Genomic DNA, 18,965 nt, shown 5'->3' on the forward strand with positions numbered 1-18,965 from the left:
CTATTAGTTACTAACGGATATTAGGGTTTAAGTAAGGAGATTAAGTATTTATAAAGGTGGTAAAGTTATTTGAAAAGAGAAATTGTAGTTTTTAATAAATTAATTTCCTTTACTTAATCTAACGTTTAGTGGAACCGCTAATATTATATATAGACCACCCGATGGCGGTCCAAAGGATCTAAACATATTTCTTATAATTGAAAGAAGGGGTTATGTTTAGTTAGTTTTATATCCGGGGTTATACCTTAAGTTATACCTTTATTATCCTATAAAAAATATAGATAGCCTTTATTAGGTTAATAGGGGAAAGGAAAAGGGGTTGGGTGATACTTAAATACCGTTTTAATTACTTTATTAAGATTATGTTAATTGTTATGGATAATTTGGTATATTTTATGGTAGTAGATTAGGGTTAGGTATATAGGAAGGGGGGGAAGGAAGATATATTAGGAGTAGTAGTTGATTAAAGGGTTAAAAAGTAGGTTTTAATTGTTGGATTAATGGCAAAATATTAAAAATTAACGATAATTAATTAAAGGTAGGAAACAATATTTATTTTAGCTATGGAGTAGGTGATATGTATTGTAGGTTGGAAGGGGGTAGGGTTTAAGGCGTAATATTTTATATTGGGGCTTACCTTATAGATATAACTATATATATTGGCGTTTATAGGTTAAAAATTGCTTAATATTGTTGTGTTGGCATTTATAACTATATAAACGCGCGTGTAGCGGGGTATATTAATCTTTTTTTAATTTTATAAACCAAAATTCTTTATACCAATATATTGAACAAGACTTAAACGTCTTAGCCTTGGATCAAACCCTATTAAACCTAATATCAAAGACTTTTAAATGATAAAACTAATAATAAAAAGGAATGACTTATATTAAAAATAGATAATACTATATAAAATGGGTGTATACAATCATAAATAATACTTATATTAAAAATATAATTACATGATTAGGATTAAGGTTATTTAATATATTAGTACCAATTCATAACCTCCTTTTAAATTTTATCGAAGCTACGAAATTAAATTTGACTTACGAAACAGAGGTTAGGACCTAAAAAAAAAAAAAATAAAATAATACAAGTAAGAATTAAATCTTAAACCTTAAAAAAAAAATTTCGCATTACCTAAGCTATTAGGGCTATTAAAGCTTTTAATCATTAGCTTTATAATACAGCCTTCCTAATATCCTAGGTATTATCAAATCTTAAATTATATTCTAAATAAATCTATATACCATATAATTTAACCAACTTAATTAAGATCCACTAATTAAGTATTCGATATTATTAAATTATATCTTTTAGTTATATAAAATCGTATAGTAACAAATCCAATTGTAATATTTGTTATCAAATTAAATATATATAAAGATTGTAATATAAAAATTGTATAAAAAAATTATTGTACGGCTTTACTTCCCTTACAATAAACTTGACTAATCTCATTCCCTCTCTTATCCCGATATTGTATAACCCTCGTAATTAAACTATTTACCTCCTTTAATATCCTAATATTAATTTAAATAAGTTTTAATATTAACTAAACTCTTACCTCCCTTATAATAAACTTAATAACTTATCAATTAATTAACTAACTTACCTCCTTTATTATTAACTTCTTATAATTAATTGTCTCGTATATTAGGTATAATATAATCCAAAAAACATCATATACTATCCTTAAATATTTTAAAATATAACCTTAAACGTGATAATTGTCAATATTTTCGCCAACCTTATCCCCGTAATCTTTTTACGCATTTAATAAAGCCACCTTTTATCTCTTAATATTTAATTAACTAAAATGCGCCATAACCCTTACGTATCCTAAAACTAATAATTAAATCTTAATATAATAATACTTTTTAAATCGTATCGTATCTTGTATTTCGATTTAAGGTATAAAAATATCGGTATTAGGGATTATATTAATTTGATTAATAAGTAACGTGATTGTTAAGGCTATTAATAAAACTATATTGTATTGTATATATTAATTAATATATTAAAACATAACTAAATTAACTAATAGACAAATATTTCTAAATAAACTAATATAATTAATATAAGACTTAAATCGTTTGATTAAGTTATTTAGTTTATATTTAAGCTATCGGCTAAAAGTATTAATAAAACTATTGTGGAATTAACTATTAATTGATATATTATAAGCCTTATTAACTATAAAAGGCTATCCGATTAAGCCACGATGAGGCATTTTCGATAATAACAGTTTTTTTAAGATTGATATTGCGGATTTAAATTGCTAGGAATTGCCATTAAACAAAACTTAAACGTCTTAGCCTTGGATTAAACCCTATTAAACCTGATATTAAAGACTTTTAAATGATGAAATTAATGATAAAAAGGAATGACTTGTATTAAAAGTGGATGATACTATGTAAAATAGATGTGTGCGACCATAAATGGTACTTATACTAAGAATATAATCACATGATCAGGGTCAAGGTCACCTGATACACCAGCACCAGTTTAATATTAAGCTACCTTACCTTTACTACTTTTAATTTGGTAATATTTTATATGGATAGATTATGTAATAATATAAAATTAATAAATATTTTTATATAATTAACGTTATATCTTTTTATATAAATACCTTTTTACATTAATATATTTTATAATATTAATTGTAATTATTTTAACAATATTTTAAAATTATTTATTATAAATCTTTTAAATTATTTCTAATATTTAATTATTATTTTCTTAATTAAATATATATATAATACCTTATTATTAATAGTTTTAAAATTTACTAATATAAAAAATATCCATATTATTTTTTATTTAAACGTAATTATTTAAAAATCAATTTTTTTTTATTATACTACCATATAATTAAATATTATATTAAATATAAATATTTAATTAAAAAAATAACTTAAAAACTTATACAACTCGTTTATATTTTTCTATTTAACAAAATTATATATAACGCAAATTTATACTTATACTAAACTTTTTACCTATATTTTTTAAGATATAATGGGAAGAATTAATAATACAAATAATAATAATTTTGTAAATGGAGAATCTAAATTGTAATAATTTACTAAAAATATAAACGGATTATATAAAAAGGTAAAATTATAATTTATTATAAATTATAGGAGTAATATGAAGAAAGGTATTAATATTACTTATATTATCGCAATAAAAATTTTCAAATTAAAGCAATAATAACTCTTTTAACTTTGTTAATTTATATTATTACTATTTAACAATACTAATTAATATTAATAAATATATACATAAATAAAAATAATAATAATAATAATAAAATAATAATAAATAAATTAATAATATTAAAACTAATATATTAAAATATTTAAAAAAGAAAAAATCTATTTAAAACTAATTAAATATAATATATTTTTATATTTCAATAATAATAAATACCCAACCCCTTTATTTAATAAAATCGAATATCTTATTTCTTCCTTCTTTATTTACAATAAAGGCACTTTATCATTAATAAGGTCCCTTTATGTCAGTGTTACACGACCATTAAAAAGGTTATTATTAAATATATTATAATAATATAATATAACTTAAATAATTTTTTCTTAGGGGTATTTAAAAAGTTTAAAAAATTTATATTTATAATAAATAAGGAAATTAGGAAATGTTTTTTAAAATATTAATTTTAAAATTATGTTATTAATTTAATTAAAAGAAAAATACCTCCTTGGGATTCTTTTTATACTATAAACAAAAAAGAATTAAATACTTTAAAATTATAGCTAGAAGATATATTTAATATAAAATATATTTGTAAATTTATTTTTTTTTATATTTTTTTAATATTCTTTATACCAAAATTTAACCTAAAAGATCTATTTTAACTAGTAATAAATTATTAAAAACTAAATATAATAATAATATTTATGTAATATCTTATTTTATTAATATTAAAAATATAGGATTGATTTTAAACCTTATAATAATTTATTAAAATAGATTTAAAAACTAGATTTAACTTAGTTTATATTTGATAGGGTAATAAATAGAAAATAATATTTAGATATAAATATAGATTTTATAAATATCTTATTATACCTTTTAGATTAAGTAATGTATTTGTAATTTTTTAATTTATAATAAATAATATTTTTAAAAATATAATAAATAACAGATTATTAGTATATATTAATGATTTATTTATATATATTACCATCTAAAAAAAGCATAATAAAATAATTAAAAAAATCTTAAAAAGATTTATAACATATTATTTTACAATTATCCCGTATAAATATAAATAAATAGTATAAAAAATGAAATTCCTAGGTTATATTATTAGTTCCTAAGGCATTTTTATGGTTTAAGATAAAATTGAATATATTATAAAATAAGAATTACTAATTAATTTTAAGAAATTATAATAATTTATAGATTTTATAAATTTTTATAAACAATTTATTAAAGGATTTTTAATAATAATTAAACCTATTATAAGAGTAAATAAAGGAGATAAGAAGGATTAAAAGTAAATACCAGAAATAAATAAAACTTTTAAAAAATTAAAAACCAAATTTATAATAATATTAATTCTTATTTATTTTAATTTCAAAAAATAAGTTTTTTTTAAAATTAATATTTTTAACTTTATTATTAGAATTATTTTATTATAGAAAGATAAAAAAATAAAATTTTAATTTATAGTTTTTTATTTTTAAAAGTTAATTTTGGCGGAAATAAATTATAAAATATATAATAAAAAATTACTTATAATTGTTGATTTTTTTAATTAATAAAAATATTATTTTAAAAGAATATAATATTAAATTAAAATATTTTTTAATTATTAAAATTTATTTTATTTTATAATTATTAAGGTTTTAAATAGAAGATAAGTTAAATAGATATAATAATTATTATTATATTAATTTATTATAAATTATTATTTTAAAAGATAAAATAAAAAAACCAATATTTTATTTAAACTATTATAATATTAGTTTAAAAAAAAAGAAGTTAAGGATTAATCGGTTATGTCGATATTATAAAAAAAACATTTTTTACACTTATTTAATCTTAATATAATATATTTAATAGTGGTTATTTTTATATTAAAACATTTAAACAATTTCTTAACTTTTAAATAATTACTTAAATTTATAAAACGAATTAAAAAATTAAAAAAAAATAATTTTTTATATACAAAGAAAAAAAATAATTTAGGTAATAATTTTAAATTATAAAAAAATTTTTTATATAAAAAAAGATATTTATGGGTATTTTAAATATTTTAGGAGGAAATTATAAAATTAAAATATAATATAAGGGTAATAAGATATATAAAAATAGATAAAATTTTAAAATTTATTATTTAAAATTTTTAATAACCCAATATAAAAACTATAATACAAGATTTTATTAAAAAATATTTAAAATATTAACGTAATAAAATAAATAAATAAATTTTTTATAACTTATTCCAACCCATAAAACTACATTATATACCTTAATATATTATTATTATAGATTTTATTACTAATTTATTTTTATTTAATAACTATAATTTTATTTAAATTATAATTAATTTATTTATTAAAATAATATATTTTATACTTTTTAAAATAAGAAAGAAAAAAATTATAAATTTAATTAAAATATTTATTAAATTTTATTAAAAATTATATAAAATTCTTTTAAATATTATTTCTAACCAAAATTTTAAATTTACCGCCTACCTATAATAAAACTTCTTTAAACTTATAAACATCAAACCATAAATAAATACAACCTTCCATTTTCAAACTAATAATTAAATAAAACAATTTAATTAAACCCTTAAAATCTATTTTTAAACGTTTATTAATTATAAAATAATTAATTAAAAAAACTTACTACCTACAATAAAATTTATATATAACAATTTAAAATTAATATCGTTATATATAACACCATTCTATACAAACTATAATTTTTACCTAACAATTCATAATCCGCTTATTAAAACTCCTAAAAATCTAAATAATTAGCTATATGCATATTAAATAAAATAAATCTACACCAAGGCATAATAATACCTAGAAAAAAATCGCTAGCAAATAAAAAAATAAGCTAACAAAAAAAGAAAAAAAATACCAAAATTTAAAAAAAACCAATTAATAATATTAAATAGTAAAAATATTAAAATTAAACAATTAACTAAAAAATTAAATAAAAAAATATTAAACCCTTTTAAAATTTAAAAGATAATCTTTCCTACTGCTATTAAATTTCATTTACCTAAAAAATAAAAAATCTATAATTTATTCCATACTTTATTTATTAAACCTTATCGCACTAGCAACCAGATACTACCTAATCTTAACCAGATTTTATAAAAAATAATTTTGATAAAGTTTAAGGAATATTATATAAATAAAGTTAAAAATTTTATATAAGCCCAAAAAAGCATAAAATACTTAATTAAATAAAAAGGTTAACTAACCAAAAAACATTAGACTTAGAAATTCTTTAATTATTTCGATAACAAAAGCATTAAATAAACAATCTTAACATTTTATCAACAAAATCTAAAAAAACTTACAAACCTTTAAATTTTACTAAAAAAAATTATTTCTCCTTTTTAAAACTTTAGCTCAAAAATAAATATATAAAAAAAAAAATAATATTATATAAATAATAATATTAAAAAATTATTGGTTATCCCTAACAACCAACCAAAAATATAAAATAACTATTTTAAAATTAATTAAATATAAAATATTACATAATTATATAACTATATATAAATAAAACCAATATATAATTCTATTATACAAATAAAACTAATATATAATTTAAAATTTGGCTAAACTAAGGGATATATATTTTAGATTGTTTATAAATAAGTTAAGGTTTCCTTCTTAAAAAAAAAAGGAAAACTAAGGACCTTAAAACCCTAGAAAATTATTAATATTCCTAATTTATTTCCAAGCCCCTTATAGCCCTTGTTATAAAGAATGCCTCCATTCACTGTTTCTGGGTCATCTTGGTTCGTGTACCTCCAATAGCTATTGGCTCTAGCTCTAGTGGAGGAACGAAGTTGAACGTTTGTCTCCCACCTACATTACGTACGGATAATTGCCTTTCTAGCCTTTCTGGTGGGATCTGCCGAAGAGCTGCTTCAAGTACGGCGGCATCAACCTTCTTCTGGCTTCGGACGAGGAATGGATCATGTAAACCTCGATCAACACAAGACCGAATATAGTCGTTATCACGCGTTGCAGTAACTTCATTATCAGTCTTGTGAGTGTTTATACGTGAAGATATGATATATAAAAAACTGACTGTATTTTTCAAGCAAGGATTCCCAGCCGTCCGGTAGCTCCTTAAAATAGTGCATCTTCATAATTATGTCGGTAAGCTGTATCTGCAACTTTCGCATTCGCATCCGACTGAGAGCCGCCAAACTGAGCTTCATAGTTACTTGGCGCCTCTTCTTTCTTCGGTTCTCAACATCGTTTAATTTTCAACCGATTTGGGATCAAAAAATGCTCTTCAGTAGGTTAGTAAAATTGTCAACCATAGTTATTAAATTATAGTTGAGCTAGACTGGCCATATATTGTACTACTTACTTTAGTGCGCGGCGTAAAGGGGGCACCGAACTTCTCTGTACATTTATTTCGAAAACATCTCCTTTAAAATGTTCAATTAAAAATTCATTGAGCCAACCCGGTGCCTCGTCCGTGCTAGCTATAATGTGAAAATTTGTATTAGACTTAATATTTCAGGTAGGACGAGGTTATTTAACCCTCAGTATTGGAGACACTCTCTGGAATCTCTGGAATTGATGAAAGACCATCATCTCCATTAGAGGAAGTTCCGGTTCCTGTACTATCAGACATATTTGTCTTTCTACGATATCAATTTCACCTTGTTGTGATAAAGTTTAATCACCACAATTCAAAGAGGTAGATATGTATATCTACCTAGGTACTGTGTCATATAATTGCAATGACTGTTAGGAAATATTACGATTCATGATGCAAACCTTGTGTTCTTCAAGGTAAGGGATTGCGTGATGCTTCTACACAAAGTATTCAAGATCCCCGCAGCAGCAGTATTGGGTAGAAACGCCTAGGGTCAGTACCCAAGGCAGAATTAAATGACAAGCTGACCATCTGGGTAGGGCTCGAAAGCCGAACTATGAAGATTTTTTCTGCATGCAGTGAGATCAAACCCATTTTATTCAGCCAGCCACTGCTCAGGCGTTTGTGGGGTAGGAGTGATATTTCAAGATGGCTTCGTCAATTGTGGCGGGGTATCAGCAGTCATCAAGGTTGGCGTCAAAGCTGGTATCATATATTGTCCACAAATTTCGTCGAATTTCTCTATAAATACTGGTTGTGCTAGAGCTATGTCTTTGATTCTTTCAACTTGTTTGTGAGTACGTGTTACTATCAAAATTTCTATTTGCCGTACCTCTACATTTTCCGCCTCGATATTCAGATAGCCGAGTTCAAGTTCATTCATTGAAAACCGCATAAAGCCTAATCAAGAGTAACTAATATTGACCGCAATTTCGTTTACGCCGAGCGACTGTGATAAGAAATTCGAAACTAACCGGCAGGGCAATATCTTAGAATTTGTTTAGTGATGGCGCCTAAATCCGATGCTACAGGGCGCAAAATTCACTTATATTTCCTATATGATTTCGAGAAAAAAGAATTCGTTCTCCGGTTTCCGAGCCGGAACCACGCTCCAGCTTATCAGGCCATGAACAACGAAGTACGAATCCTTCAAAGAAGGCCTAATGACGTCTGACTTCCCTCTGCTCAGGGTATGACGCATCTACGAAGTTGTTCTCATGGTATAGCCGTGATCTTTGAATCTAGGGGCGCTGCTGAAGAATGGCGCAAGCGGACAATTATTGGCAATGTGCAGTTTTTTGAGGGCGATGGCCCGGGCGTTTACTTTAGACGCAGCTGGTCCCTGACTGATTTGGAGAACAATATTGGTATTTCGGTGTTAGGCTTAGGAGAAGTAGATTTAGGATGAGATATTAAGTTTATTTTGGGGGGAAGATTGGGGAGAGTTTCCCCCCCCCTTTTTAAAAAAAAAAATTTCAAAAAGAAAAGAAAAGAAACCCTTTGGCTCCCCCGATAGAAGAATATTTATTATGTAAGCCAGTGCGAAATATCCAAATTGTAAGCCAACATGGCGCAATCGATTATAACGCAGCTTCATTCAACATTCCTCAAACAAACTGTAATTAATGATGGGTAGCAAACTTCAGGCCATAAATCTAAGCAACCCGCATCATGATTATTATAACCTTGGTTCTTATAGGCGGACAGTAAATTCGAGCAGCGAAGAAGCTCGAGAATGGGTCAATCGCGGCTTGATCTGGAGCTACGCGTTCAATCATGAAGAGTCTGTCAAATGCTTCGAACACGCGATCGCTTGCGATAGCAACTGTGTCTTAGCTTATTGGGGCCTGGCCTACGTCTTGGGTCCGAATTATAATAAGCCTTGGGAATTCTTCGACGAAACTGAATTTGAAAATGTCATGCGACGTACCCACAGCGTGGCTGAGCAGGCCAGGGCAAGGCTGGACAAAGCACTGCCCGTGGAGAAAGCGCTCGTCGAGGCGCTGAAGTTTCGGTATCCACAAGAGTATACGGGGGATAAAAATTGGTCAATATGGAATCAAGGGTATGCTGATGCAATGGGAAGAGTTTACGAGGAGTTCCCAGATGATCTGGACATAGCTGCTTTATATGTAGATGCATTGATGAACTTGACTCCATGGCAGCTCTGGGATATCGCTACCGGAGAGCCAGTATCAGGGGCTCGCACATTAGAGGCTAAGGCTATCCTAGAGCGTTCGATGGCTCAAGATGGTGGATCCAGGCACCCGGGTCTGCTTCATCTCTATATACACCTCATGGAGATGTCTACGACCCCCGAAGCAGCATTAGACGCAGCGAACACGCTTCGGGATCTTGTTCCCGATGCTGGTCACCTCAACCACATGCCAACGCATATCGACGTTCTAGTCGGTGATTACCAGAACGCCATCGAATCAAATCAAAAGGCTATTATTGCAGATGATGTCTTCTTTGCGAAAGAAGACCCCCTGAGATTCTATACTCTATACCGGGTGCACGATCTTCATTTCCGCATCTACGCCGGCATGTTTGCCGGTCAGCTGAAAGCCACACTCGATACCGTTGCCCGTCTCGAACAAACCCTGCCGAAGGAACTCCTGCGCGTCAATTCGCCGCCTATGGCAGACTGGTTAGAGGGTTTTCTCGCCATGCGTGTACATGCTCTCATTCGGTTTGGCCGGTGGCAGGAGATTATCGACCTACCATTCTACGAAGACGGCAAGCTCTACTGCACGACCAATGCATTGAACCATTACGCGAAAGGTGTGGCTTTAGCTGCGACGGGCAAGGTTGAAGAAGCATCCAAGCAGCGCGAGCTTTTTGCCGAAGCTGCGAAGAGGGTTCCGGAGTCCCGCATGGTGTTTAACAACAAATGTGTTGATATTCTAAAGGTCGCAGAAGCCATGCTCGACGGCGAGCTAGAATACCGAAGGGGTAACTATGAATCGGCCTATTCTCACCTACGTTTGTCAATTGAGCGAAGCTATGCCCTTCCTTATGACGAACCGTGGGGTTGGATGCAGCCGCCTAGTCATGCGTACGGAGCATTGCTGGTCGAACAAGGCCATTTCGACAAGGCCGTCGAAGTTTACGCCGAAGATCTCGGGATCGACGGCAAGCTTCCGCGCGCATTGCAACACCCGAAAAACGTTTGGTCGTTACATGGCTATCACGAATGTCTAGGAAAGCTAGGGCGCATCGATGAAGCCAGGGCTATAAAACCACAGCTAGATGCCGCAATAGCCGGTGCCGATGTACCTATTAAAGCATCTTGCTTCTGTCGCACCAGCGTGTTTTAATGATTTAAACGGCGTGTTTATGATTTATGAATGAGAATGACAGTTGATTTGAGGATATCTAAATAGTTAACACTCTCTACCCCTATTCATGACTACCATCTTGGTGGATCCTCGGCTGACTGGTGTCAGCGTTGATTACCCCCTTTTCCTAGCTTCTTCAGTCTTCCTACTTCACTGTAGAGCTACCCCTCTAAACACCAATGGCCTTCGCAAGCGCTTCACCAACACCTGCAGAGCTGGCAGGGTTCTGTCCTGTGATAAGTTTCCCGCCGTCCTCAACCACCACGAATGGGTCAAACGGCTTCTCCGTTATCTTGTACTCAGCACCGACCTCCTTCATCTTGTCCTCGAGTAAGAAGGGCAAGTGCTCGAGCAGGCCGATAGCGACCTCCTCGGCATTGCTAAACCCCGTGGCCTTCTTGCCAGCGAGAAGAGGCTTGCCGTCAGGTAGTGTGACGCCCGTGAATACGACAGGTCCGTGGCACACTGCAGCAACAGGCTTGCCCGCTGCAACAAACTCCTTAATCAACGCGATGGATTCACTGTCGGTTGCCAAGTCGTACATAGGCCCGTATCCGCCTGGGTAAAACAATGCGTCGAATTCTCCTGAGCGCCCCAGAAATGAGGAGAGTTTGGTAGTCTGTTCCCACAGCGCGGACTTGGTCTTGAGGAATGAGATCGAGGACGCATCTGATGTGGATTGTTCCACTGATGCTGGGTCCAACGGTGCGATACCTCCTTTCGGCGACGCGATTACGATCTCAACGCCTTTCCCGGAGAGGACTTCGTACGGGTGGGCGAACTCGGGCTGTTCGAGAAGTTAGTTCAGGTACTCTTTGGCATCCAAGATGTAAATTTAAGCATTTACAAGATACCAGCCGGACTCCTTTTTAGCACTATCGATGTAGCCGAATGAAGTTAAAACGAAGAGAACTTTAGGCGCCATTGTGTCTTTTTTGGTGATATTGTTGATAAGTGTTTGATGAAGTGAGTATCAAAGTTGTAAGTGAAGTAATGATGTGCAATATATCGTATTATTGTAGATTGATGTGTGAGTTGATGGAGATATTTTCTTTTCACATTGTCGCCTGAACCTCCAGCTTTTATATCAAGGCGACTACTATCACATCACACCCTTTTCGCCATCTCTACAATGGTCTATAAGGCATCTTGTGTGATGTAATCAACGAACCGTATCGAATGTGTACCTCCGCCCGTCGTATTCTCGGACGATGTGGAGCCAATGGTCAATGTAGCTCCGGTTACTCCATCAAGGATAGTTGTGGCACAGCCAAACTAGTCTTCAAAACGGCAGGAAATTGTACCGACTTTGAACGGCTGTTGAGTCTCGGCGCATGGATAGTAAAGACATGTCTGACTTTTTTCTAAGTAGCTCCGAATCAACGAAGCCCAAACAACCTAATCGCTGTAGGGGTTAACATGCCGCTCTCAGTCGGCTTTTATCTTGACTCCTATTGGCGATTTACGCTCCTAGGCTGAATAATTACATGCCACATACCATCTTGAAACTGGCAGCATTCTGATTTCCGAAACACAAAAGACTTAAAAAAGAGTTCGGAGAGACAGGAGTTGGAAAAGAGCATTTGTCATCTCTATCAACATGGGTACTTTGAACGTCTGCACTCCTTTGGATATCAGTAACTTCATAGTAAACCCTCGATATGATTTTCGAGGGATAGCAAATCATCAATCTACTAGCACTAACCTCGCATCTTTGCGCCATATCGGAAGACGCATGGCGCCGGCGTTAATCGTGAGAACATCATATAATATGTTATTCAGATGAAGTATTCGATGAATTAAATTTCAGGATCTTGTACTATATACAATATTCGTTCATTATATACATGATAGGTGCTTTGTACGATATGTGGACCAACAGGCAGTATGAGTTTGACTGCTCCCGACCTGCTTGGGTAAAGCTTTGCTTCCCAAGTTAGAAATCTTATTAAGTTATCAATTATATGTTAGATGGCGAAATCGCTAAATCAGACATTATAGTATTATTCTCAAGCATGTCGCTCATTTATATCATGCATGAATTGAAAGCCCGTATTCAGGGGCTCGCAAAGAGGTATGTGCTTGACTTCATGACCTTTTTTTCTCAACAACGCTCTTCCATTTCGTCCTTACCAGTCTTAACAAGAGCCACGCCACAAGACGGTACACGACGACTGTGGCTGCCAATGCGCCGATATTGACTATAGGGTCAACATTTAGCTTGTACAGATCCAGAACCTGCTCGCCCGTCTCGATGGTGCATCGGCCGTCAGGTAGCCTTTGAGCGTCGTCGCATGTGAACTTAACGCCCCGCAAAGTAAATGGCGACAGGGCTGCCGTCGCATACTTCAGCGGGCTGATATAGTTAAAGATCTTGAATAGCTCTGGCATATTGATCGACATGATGCCAGCCATGATCTGGGCGACCGAAAGTAAGATTGAGATGAGGTTGACGGCGAAACCCGTGTGGTTAAATAATGTATTAAACATGATACCCAGACTCTCGCCGCACGACACGACTCCAAAGCCGCAGAAAACGTACGCGAAATACATCTCGACGGTACGGGGAAAACCAACCGCGAAGTCGGCCAAGATACCGAAGAGCAGACATGACGCAATTTCGAAAGGCAATTCGAGGAGTGTGTATGTTGATAAGAATGCCTCGACACTATATACAGCGTCGTCGTCTTCGCGGTAAAATACTTCTCGCTCGGCCGGATACACCGCAACATTTTGAAGCATGCCGACGAAGTAGAAGGCACATATTTCTTGGATGAAACCCACACGGTTTTGAATGCTGTAGTAGTCGTTATGCACCGGTGCGAAGAACAGGGCTAGGATAATAGCTAAACCGAGAACTTGCATCGTACGTGCTAGGAGGAGGGGCGGTTGTCGCCTGAGGTTGATGGTTGCGCGATGCAATAGGAGTGGGAATGCCGTTATAAAAGTTGCACGTTTATGGACAAGTGCCCCTAGCTCGGCTGGCGTTGCTAAAGCATTTTTATGGTACGAGCGACGGGGTGCTGGGTTGGAAAGACGCCTTTCAAGTGTTTCATCTGAATCGGTGACTTCTTGGACTGCTTCACCTCCCTCCCCTAGAGGAACTGTATCTTCCGCCTTTGTGTTTCCAGAAGCAGTCGTTCCTTTTTCATTCCCTGACTCTTCCGCCTCTTTTATATTTGAAAGACGGGGATTGGGTTGTAACGCTGATGGAGATTTCCCCTTTGTGACATTATTCCACGACTCGATAAGCCTTCTGACCTTTTCTCGACTTTCCGCCTCTCTATTCGCTTCCTGTAGATCTATAGTGATGAGGTCGAGTGCGAAATCGGCTGGGTTCGTATGCTGAGGACATTGAAAGCCAAGTTTGCTAAAATAAGGCAGCATATCCCTTGCCGCACCAGCATAAGCGGGTGAACCTCCCCTGGCTAGCAACAGTACATTCCCGAAATGTTTGAAGATGTCAGATCTAGCTTGGTGGATGGTAAGGATAAGTGTGCGTCCTTCTTTAGCTAGACCCTGGAGCACTTCCAGAATACTGCTTGCCGTGAATGCGTCCAATCCACTCGTCGGCTCGTCTAGTAATAGTACCCGAGGATCGGTAAGTATCTGCACAGCTATACTGACTCGCCGCTTCTCTCCTCCGGAGATACCCTTCACCAGCTCGTTACCAACTAAATTGTCGGCGCAGTCCTTCAGACCCATCTTGACTAGAACTTCTTCAGCTCGCTGGTATTTCTCCGATTTGCTCATCCATGTGGGAAGGCGAAGACCAGCTGCGAATCGTAGAGTTTCACGCACTGTGAGAGACGGAAGCAATGCATCGTCGTCTTGGCAGACATATGACACAACCGATCGTATCACCGAGGCTGATGGAACAGCGTCGTTAAAGGACAGTTTCCCCGATGGTCGATACCTAGTGCCGATTGTATTATGCAAACGTAGGGCCATAGCGTTAAGTAAACTTGTTTTTCCCGAACCAGAGGGTCCCATTATTACATTAAGTGTGCCAGCTTGAAAGGTTGCAGTAACAGGGTTAAGGATTGTCTTAGTTGGCAGCTTTTTCCCGGTTAAGGATCGCTTATCCAGAGACAAGGAGAATTCGTCGAGGCCGACATCTATAGCCCGCACTTCATGGATCGACCTTGCTGCCATCTTCTCTTTTCCGGCTGAAAGATCCGTGTCGGATACCCGAGCTCGTGCAATTGTCATCTCTACTTTCAGAAAAGCTAGCCCAACCCAAGATGTGATGAAGAAGAGAATGGCAAAGGCAACTAGGATGATGATCGGTCGTGCTACCCAGTTCCGAGGAAATCCAAGGTTGTCCATGATATACCGTCCATTATATTGGTTACAGGCTGGATTTGACTCGCCGCCTGGTAAGGGGCAATCATAGAAGCTACCCTCGAACTCGTTACCACATAGAGCCCCAAACGCATAGTACTATTAAGATATTAGCGATTTTTCCTTAAAGTGAGATATGGCCGACTTACAGTATATGTGATATACTTGGTCCATCTTACGTAGACCGGGATCGTATTGCTCTGTATGAAGTAACCACAAGCCATGCTTTGCAGCGTATACGTAAGGTTGGCGATCAAACTAGCTCCGGGAAAATGCCTAACCGCGGCAACAGACGTCATGGCCAGCGTGACAGCAATGTAGTGATTAAGAAGGATGATGGAAAAGAAGGTAAAGAACTTCGATACATCAGAGTCGAAGCCCACCATAAAGTAAAATATAACGCTATACAAAAATGGAACGGGTATATCTTCGGTAAACAAACGCGCCAAACGACGGGACAATATGAAAGGAAGGGCGGTTACACAGCCCTCGCTATTCTCGCGGTCGAACGTTGGAATGTCCAACGTTAAACGGAAAATCTCAAATGTTAAAAATAGGTAACCTTGTAGACCTACTGAGATATATAGTGCAGCCTGTCTTGATCGAATGCCAGGTTGATCCCGGGAGAGGTTGTAGAAGATATAACCCGTGATGATAGCCATAAGGATTGCTTCCATTATAGACCCGACCATCCCCATCGGGTCTCTGTAAGTAACTTTTAGATTCCTGTCAGTCAAGACTCGCAGCTGACGAAAGAAATTTGCGTGTTGCCCTATTATCGGTCGTTTCGGTTTATCATTCGTCTCGGCGGCCTTTTCAGATGTAGGTGTGGCAAAAATCCTCTGTGATTCTTCGTTCCAAGCTGCCTTTAGACGCTCAACTCTGGTAGTACTCTCCTCCTCGAGCTCCGGAGAGCGGTTGTCAACGGCGGCTTGGTCTATGAGGAATTCGGCGGGGTTAACGAAAGCAGGGAGTTCAAGTCCAAGGTTTGAAAACCACGGGATACACTCCTTCATGGTGCCTGAATAGACGGGGCTTCCCCTGGACAAGATTACTAGGTTATCAAATAGATCCCATATTTCGGAACGTGGTTGATGGATAGTTGTGATAACAGTCCGCCCCTTGTTTGCCAGAGACTTGAGAGTCCTGACTAGTTGATAAGCACTTGTCGCATCTAATCCCGTAGTTGGTTCGTCCAAAAAGAGAATCGATGGGTTTGCGAGGAGTTGCACGCCGATGCTCACTCTTCGCTTTTCTCCACCGCTACACCCGCGATGTTGACTATTTCCGATTCTGGTATTTGCGCAATCCTTTAGACCCAACTCGAGGATGACTTCTTCCACAATGCGCATGCGCTCTTCTTTCGTAGTCGGTGGAGGCAACCTTAAATCCGCGGAATACTGTAGCGTTTCTCGTACCGTCAAAGTAGGAAGCAATATGTCCTGTTGCATTACATATGCGTGTCTGACAAAATGCACCCCTTCTTGTCCATTGAACGTAGTAGTACCGTTTTGCGAGAGTCGAGAGCTGAACATGCGTTCTGCGACCGTATTTAACAAAGTCGTCTTTCCAGAACCACTACCGCCAAGAATCGCTGTCAAGGTTCCAGGTTTCAAGGAAGCATTAACTGAACTAAGGAGAGTTTTAGTCTTTGGGCCATTATGGCTTTTCCCAAGCGTTTTCAACAAATCAGGATAAGTCGCAGGATCCCATATCGAAGGCGACGTATCGACAGTGACCGACAAATTTCTTATTTGAACTTCGACGGCCTCGACATCGTCTAACGACAAGTGACCGACTGCCGGGACCGATATTCGTCGGTCCGGGTCCGATCGGCTTATATCCATCGATGTTGAAACAGAGCTCGGTGGCTCGTTTGCGTCGATATCAATGGTAACGGGTTTCTCGTCATTTCGTTCGTCATGACTTGGAGCGGCAGTGTCTGAGTTTGAGGGCGTCATAGCTAGAACTTCCGTGGTAAATCCAATCGCTATCGGCGGCTAAAACATCAGCCAAGTGGTATATAAAGTAGTATATACGAAAGGCATAACTATGCGGGAAGAGAAAGCCTAAGCAAGGCTCGAACGGTTATGACATTCCTGGAACCAAACAAGTTGTTTCTCCCATGAATCTTAATGCATATACGTATGTTATTCGCGCTTGTTGAATAGACGAAGATCGCAAAAAGACAGAAAGACTTAACATGGAAAACATCAAAATGAAAAATCTCTCGAGATCGCAAAGCCCTGGTCGCTCCCCAAAAAGCCTACCGAGATGGTGTACCAGACATAGTAATATAAGATGCAACATCAAGCTGACTAGGATTAATCCCACGCGAGCCCAGCAAACCACGTTATCCTTGTTATGGCCTTTAATTGGAACCATAGACAGCTGCAATCTGCAACCGACTGCGACTAAGCCATAGAGCATGTACCCATCTAGCGGGCTCTAGACCTTAGGTAGCGGTTCTGTACATACATAGTATCGTTAACACCCCGTCCCGAAGGCTTCGCTTAGAGCCGACTCGGAACGCAATTACTAGAAATTTATCGAATATACCGCTAAGAACCTAACTGGCCTAATGTATAATCAATACTATTAGAAACTCATCTGCCTATGCCCGACCAGTTATGGTAAGCAAACTTGGCGTAATGACAGTACAGCACCTCCGAATCCATAGGAGGACCTAACATACATATTGCTGTTTACCCCACATCTTTCCATTATTGATTTTCTACTTGTACTTTTACGATGGCTTGGCTAAATCTACCCGACTTTTCTAGTTACATATTCTTACGGTACATGCTCCATGTATCCAGTCTTATATCACAAATACCTACCTAATCTATATAAATCAAATAACCTAAAACAACCCCCCGGCATGAACTCGGTATGTAGGTATGACATAACTTGTAAGGTAAGATATTTGATGCTCTAAGCGAAGGTGACTTTGAGTGGGACATAGTATTTCCCTGCTAGGATTTGGAGAATTACGTCTAGGGACTATTAAGCAATGCTACCTAGGTACCTACTGATTCAGTTCAGCCCAATCCGAGTGCCTGGTTGGGTCTTATGCCACTATGGACCTAAGGTAGTTTCGTATCTCGTCTCGGTTAGAAATAGCTGACAGCGGCTCAATCTCGTCAATGGAGACAATTCGTTAAGCAAACTTAAATTGGATTGCTTCCATACGGGCGGTATCTACATGCATATAAGGGGAAACACATACCGCATACCTTATAACTACAAGTAATGGAAGTTGAGAATATCACAAGATTTACGAGTCAAAGAGACGTTTACACATCATATCACTACGATTATCAGATGATAAAGATCTTTGTGGCGCATGTACGGAAACAGGCCGAATTTAGCAAGATTTTGGTTCGGAAACGAAGCGTTCCGCCTCGCTTGCCTGCCCAGGATTACATTTTCGGTCTAGACCAACACGCTTCCAAGGTTCTACAAAGCCAACGATTTGCATTGCTCGCATCGGTGGCGTTCCCAACCAAGGGATGCACATGGCCGCCACTTCATTGGGGGGGGGGGGGGGGGGGGGTTTAAAAATTAGAAGTGTGAGAAGAGTTGCGCCCCGGGGTTAAACTTTTTTAAAAAAAACACGCTTAAACCAATGGGGACATTTTGGGGTGGCCG

At 35.5% G+C, this 18,965-nt stretch overlaps 4 protein-coding genes across 4 annotated transcripts; 1 reads left to right on the forward strand and 3 right to left on the reverse strand.

The window, feature by feature from the left end:
• Nucleotides 1–6,924: 6,924 nt before the first annotated feature.
• On the reverse strand, nt 6,925–7,636 carry F4813DRAFT_350048 (uncharacterized protein). The gene is made up of 2 exons (XM_049242258.1): nt 7,327–7,636; nt 6,925–7,268 (listed from the first exon to the last, which is right to left on the reverse strand). The coding sequence occupies exons 1-2, from the start codon at nt 7,457–7,459 to the stop codon at nt 7,009–7,011; spliced, it is 393 nt and encodes a 130-aa protein (XP_049102434.1). The 5' UTR covers nt 7,460–7,636; the 3' UTR covers nt 6,925–7,008.
• A 1,509-nt stretch (nt 7,637–9,145) lies between these two features.
• On the forward strand, nt 9,146–11,049 carry F4813DRAFT_295328 (TPR domain protein). Its single transcript, XM_049240671.1, has one exon. It carries the CDS (start codon nt 9,255–9,257, stop codon nt 10,947–10,949), a length of 1,695 nt encoding a protein of 564 aa, XP_049102435.1. The 5' UTR covers nt 9,146–9,254; the 3' UTR covers nt 10,950–11,049.
• Nucleotides 11,045–11,996, reverse strand: F4813DRAFT_295292 (class I glutamine amidotransferase-like protein). Its single transcript, XM_049240670.1, has 2 exons — nt 11,818–11,996; nt 11,045–11,757 (listed from the first exon to the last, which is right to left on the reverse strand). The coding sequence occupies exons 1-2, from the start codon at nt 11,893–11,895 to the stop codon at nt 11,140–11,142; spliced, it is 696 nt and encodes a 231-aa protein (XP_049102436.1). The 5' UTR covers nt 11,896–11,996; the 3' UTR covers nt 11,045–11,139.
• A 1,062-nt stretch (nt 11,997–13,058) lies between these two features.
• Nucleotides 13,059–17,161, reverse strand: F4813DRAFT_379269 (P-loop containing nucleoside triphosphate hydrolase protein; the record flags this gene model as incomplete). Its single annotated transcript, XM_049245436.1, has 2 exons — nt 13,059–15,413; nt 15,464–17,161. 2 exons carry the CDS (start codon nt 17,159–17,161, stop codon nt 13,059–13,061), a joined length of 4,053 nt encoding a protein of 1,350 aa, XP_049102437.1.
• Between the last annotated feature and the right edge of the window lie 1,804 nt (nt 17,162–18,965).

The sequence above is a fragment of the Daldinia decipiens genome, assembly GCF_022478715.1.
Source record: "Daldinia decipiens strain CBS 113046 unplaced genomic scaffold F4813scaffold_6, whole genome shotgun sequence".
Lineage (NCBI taxonomy): Eukaryota > Fungi > Ascomycota > Sordariomycetes > Xylariales > Hypoxylaceae > Daldinia > Daldinia decipiens.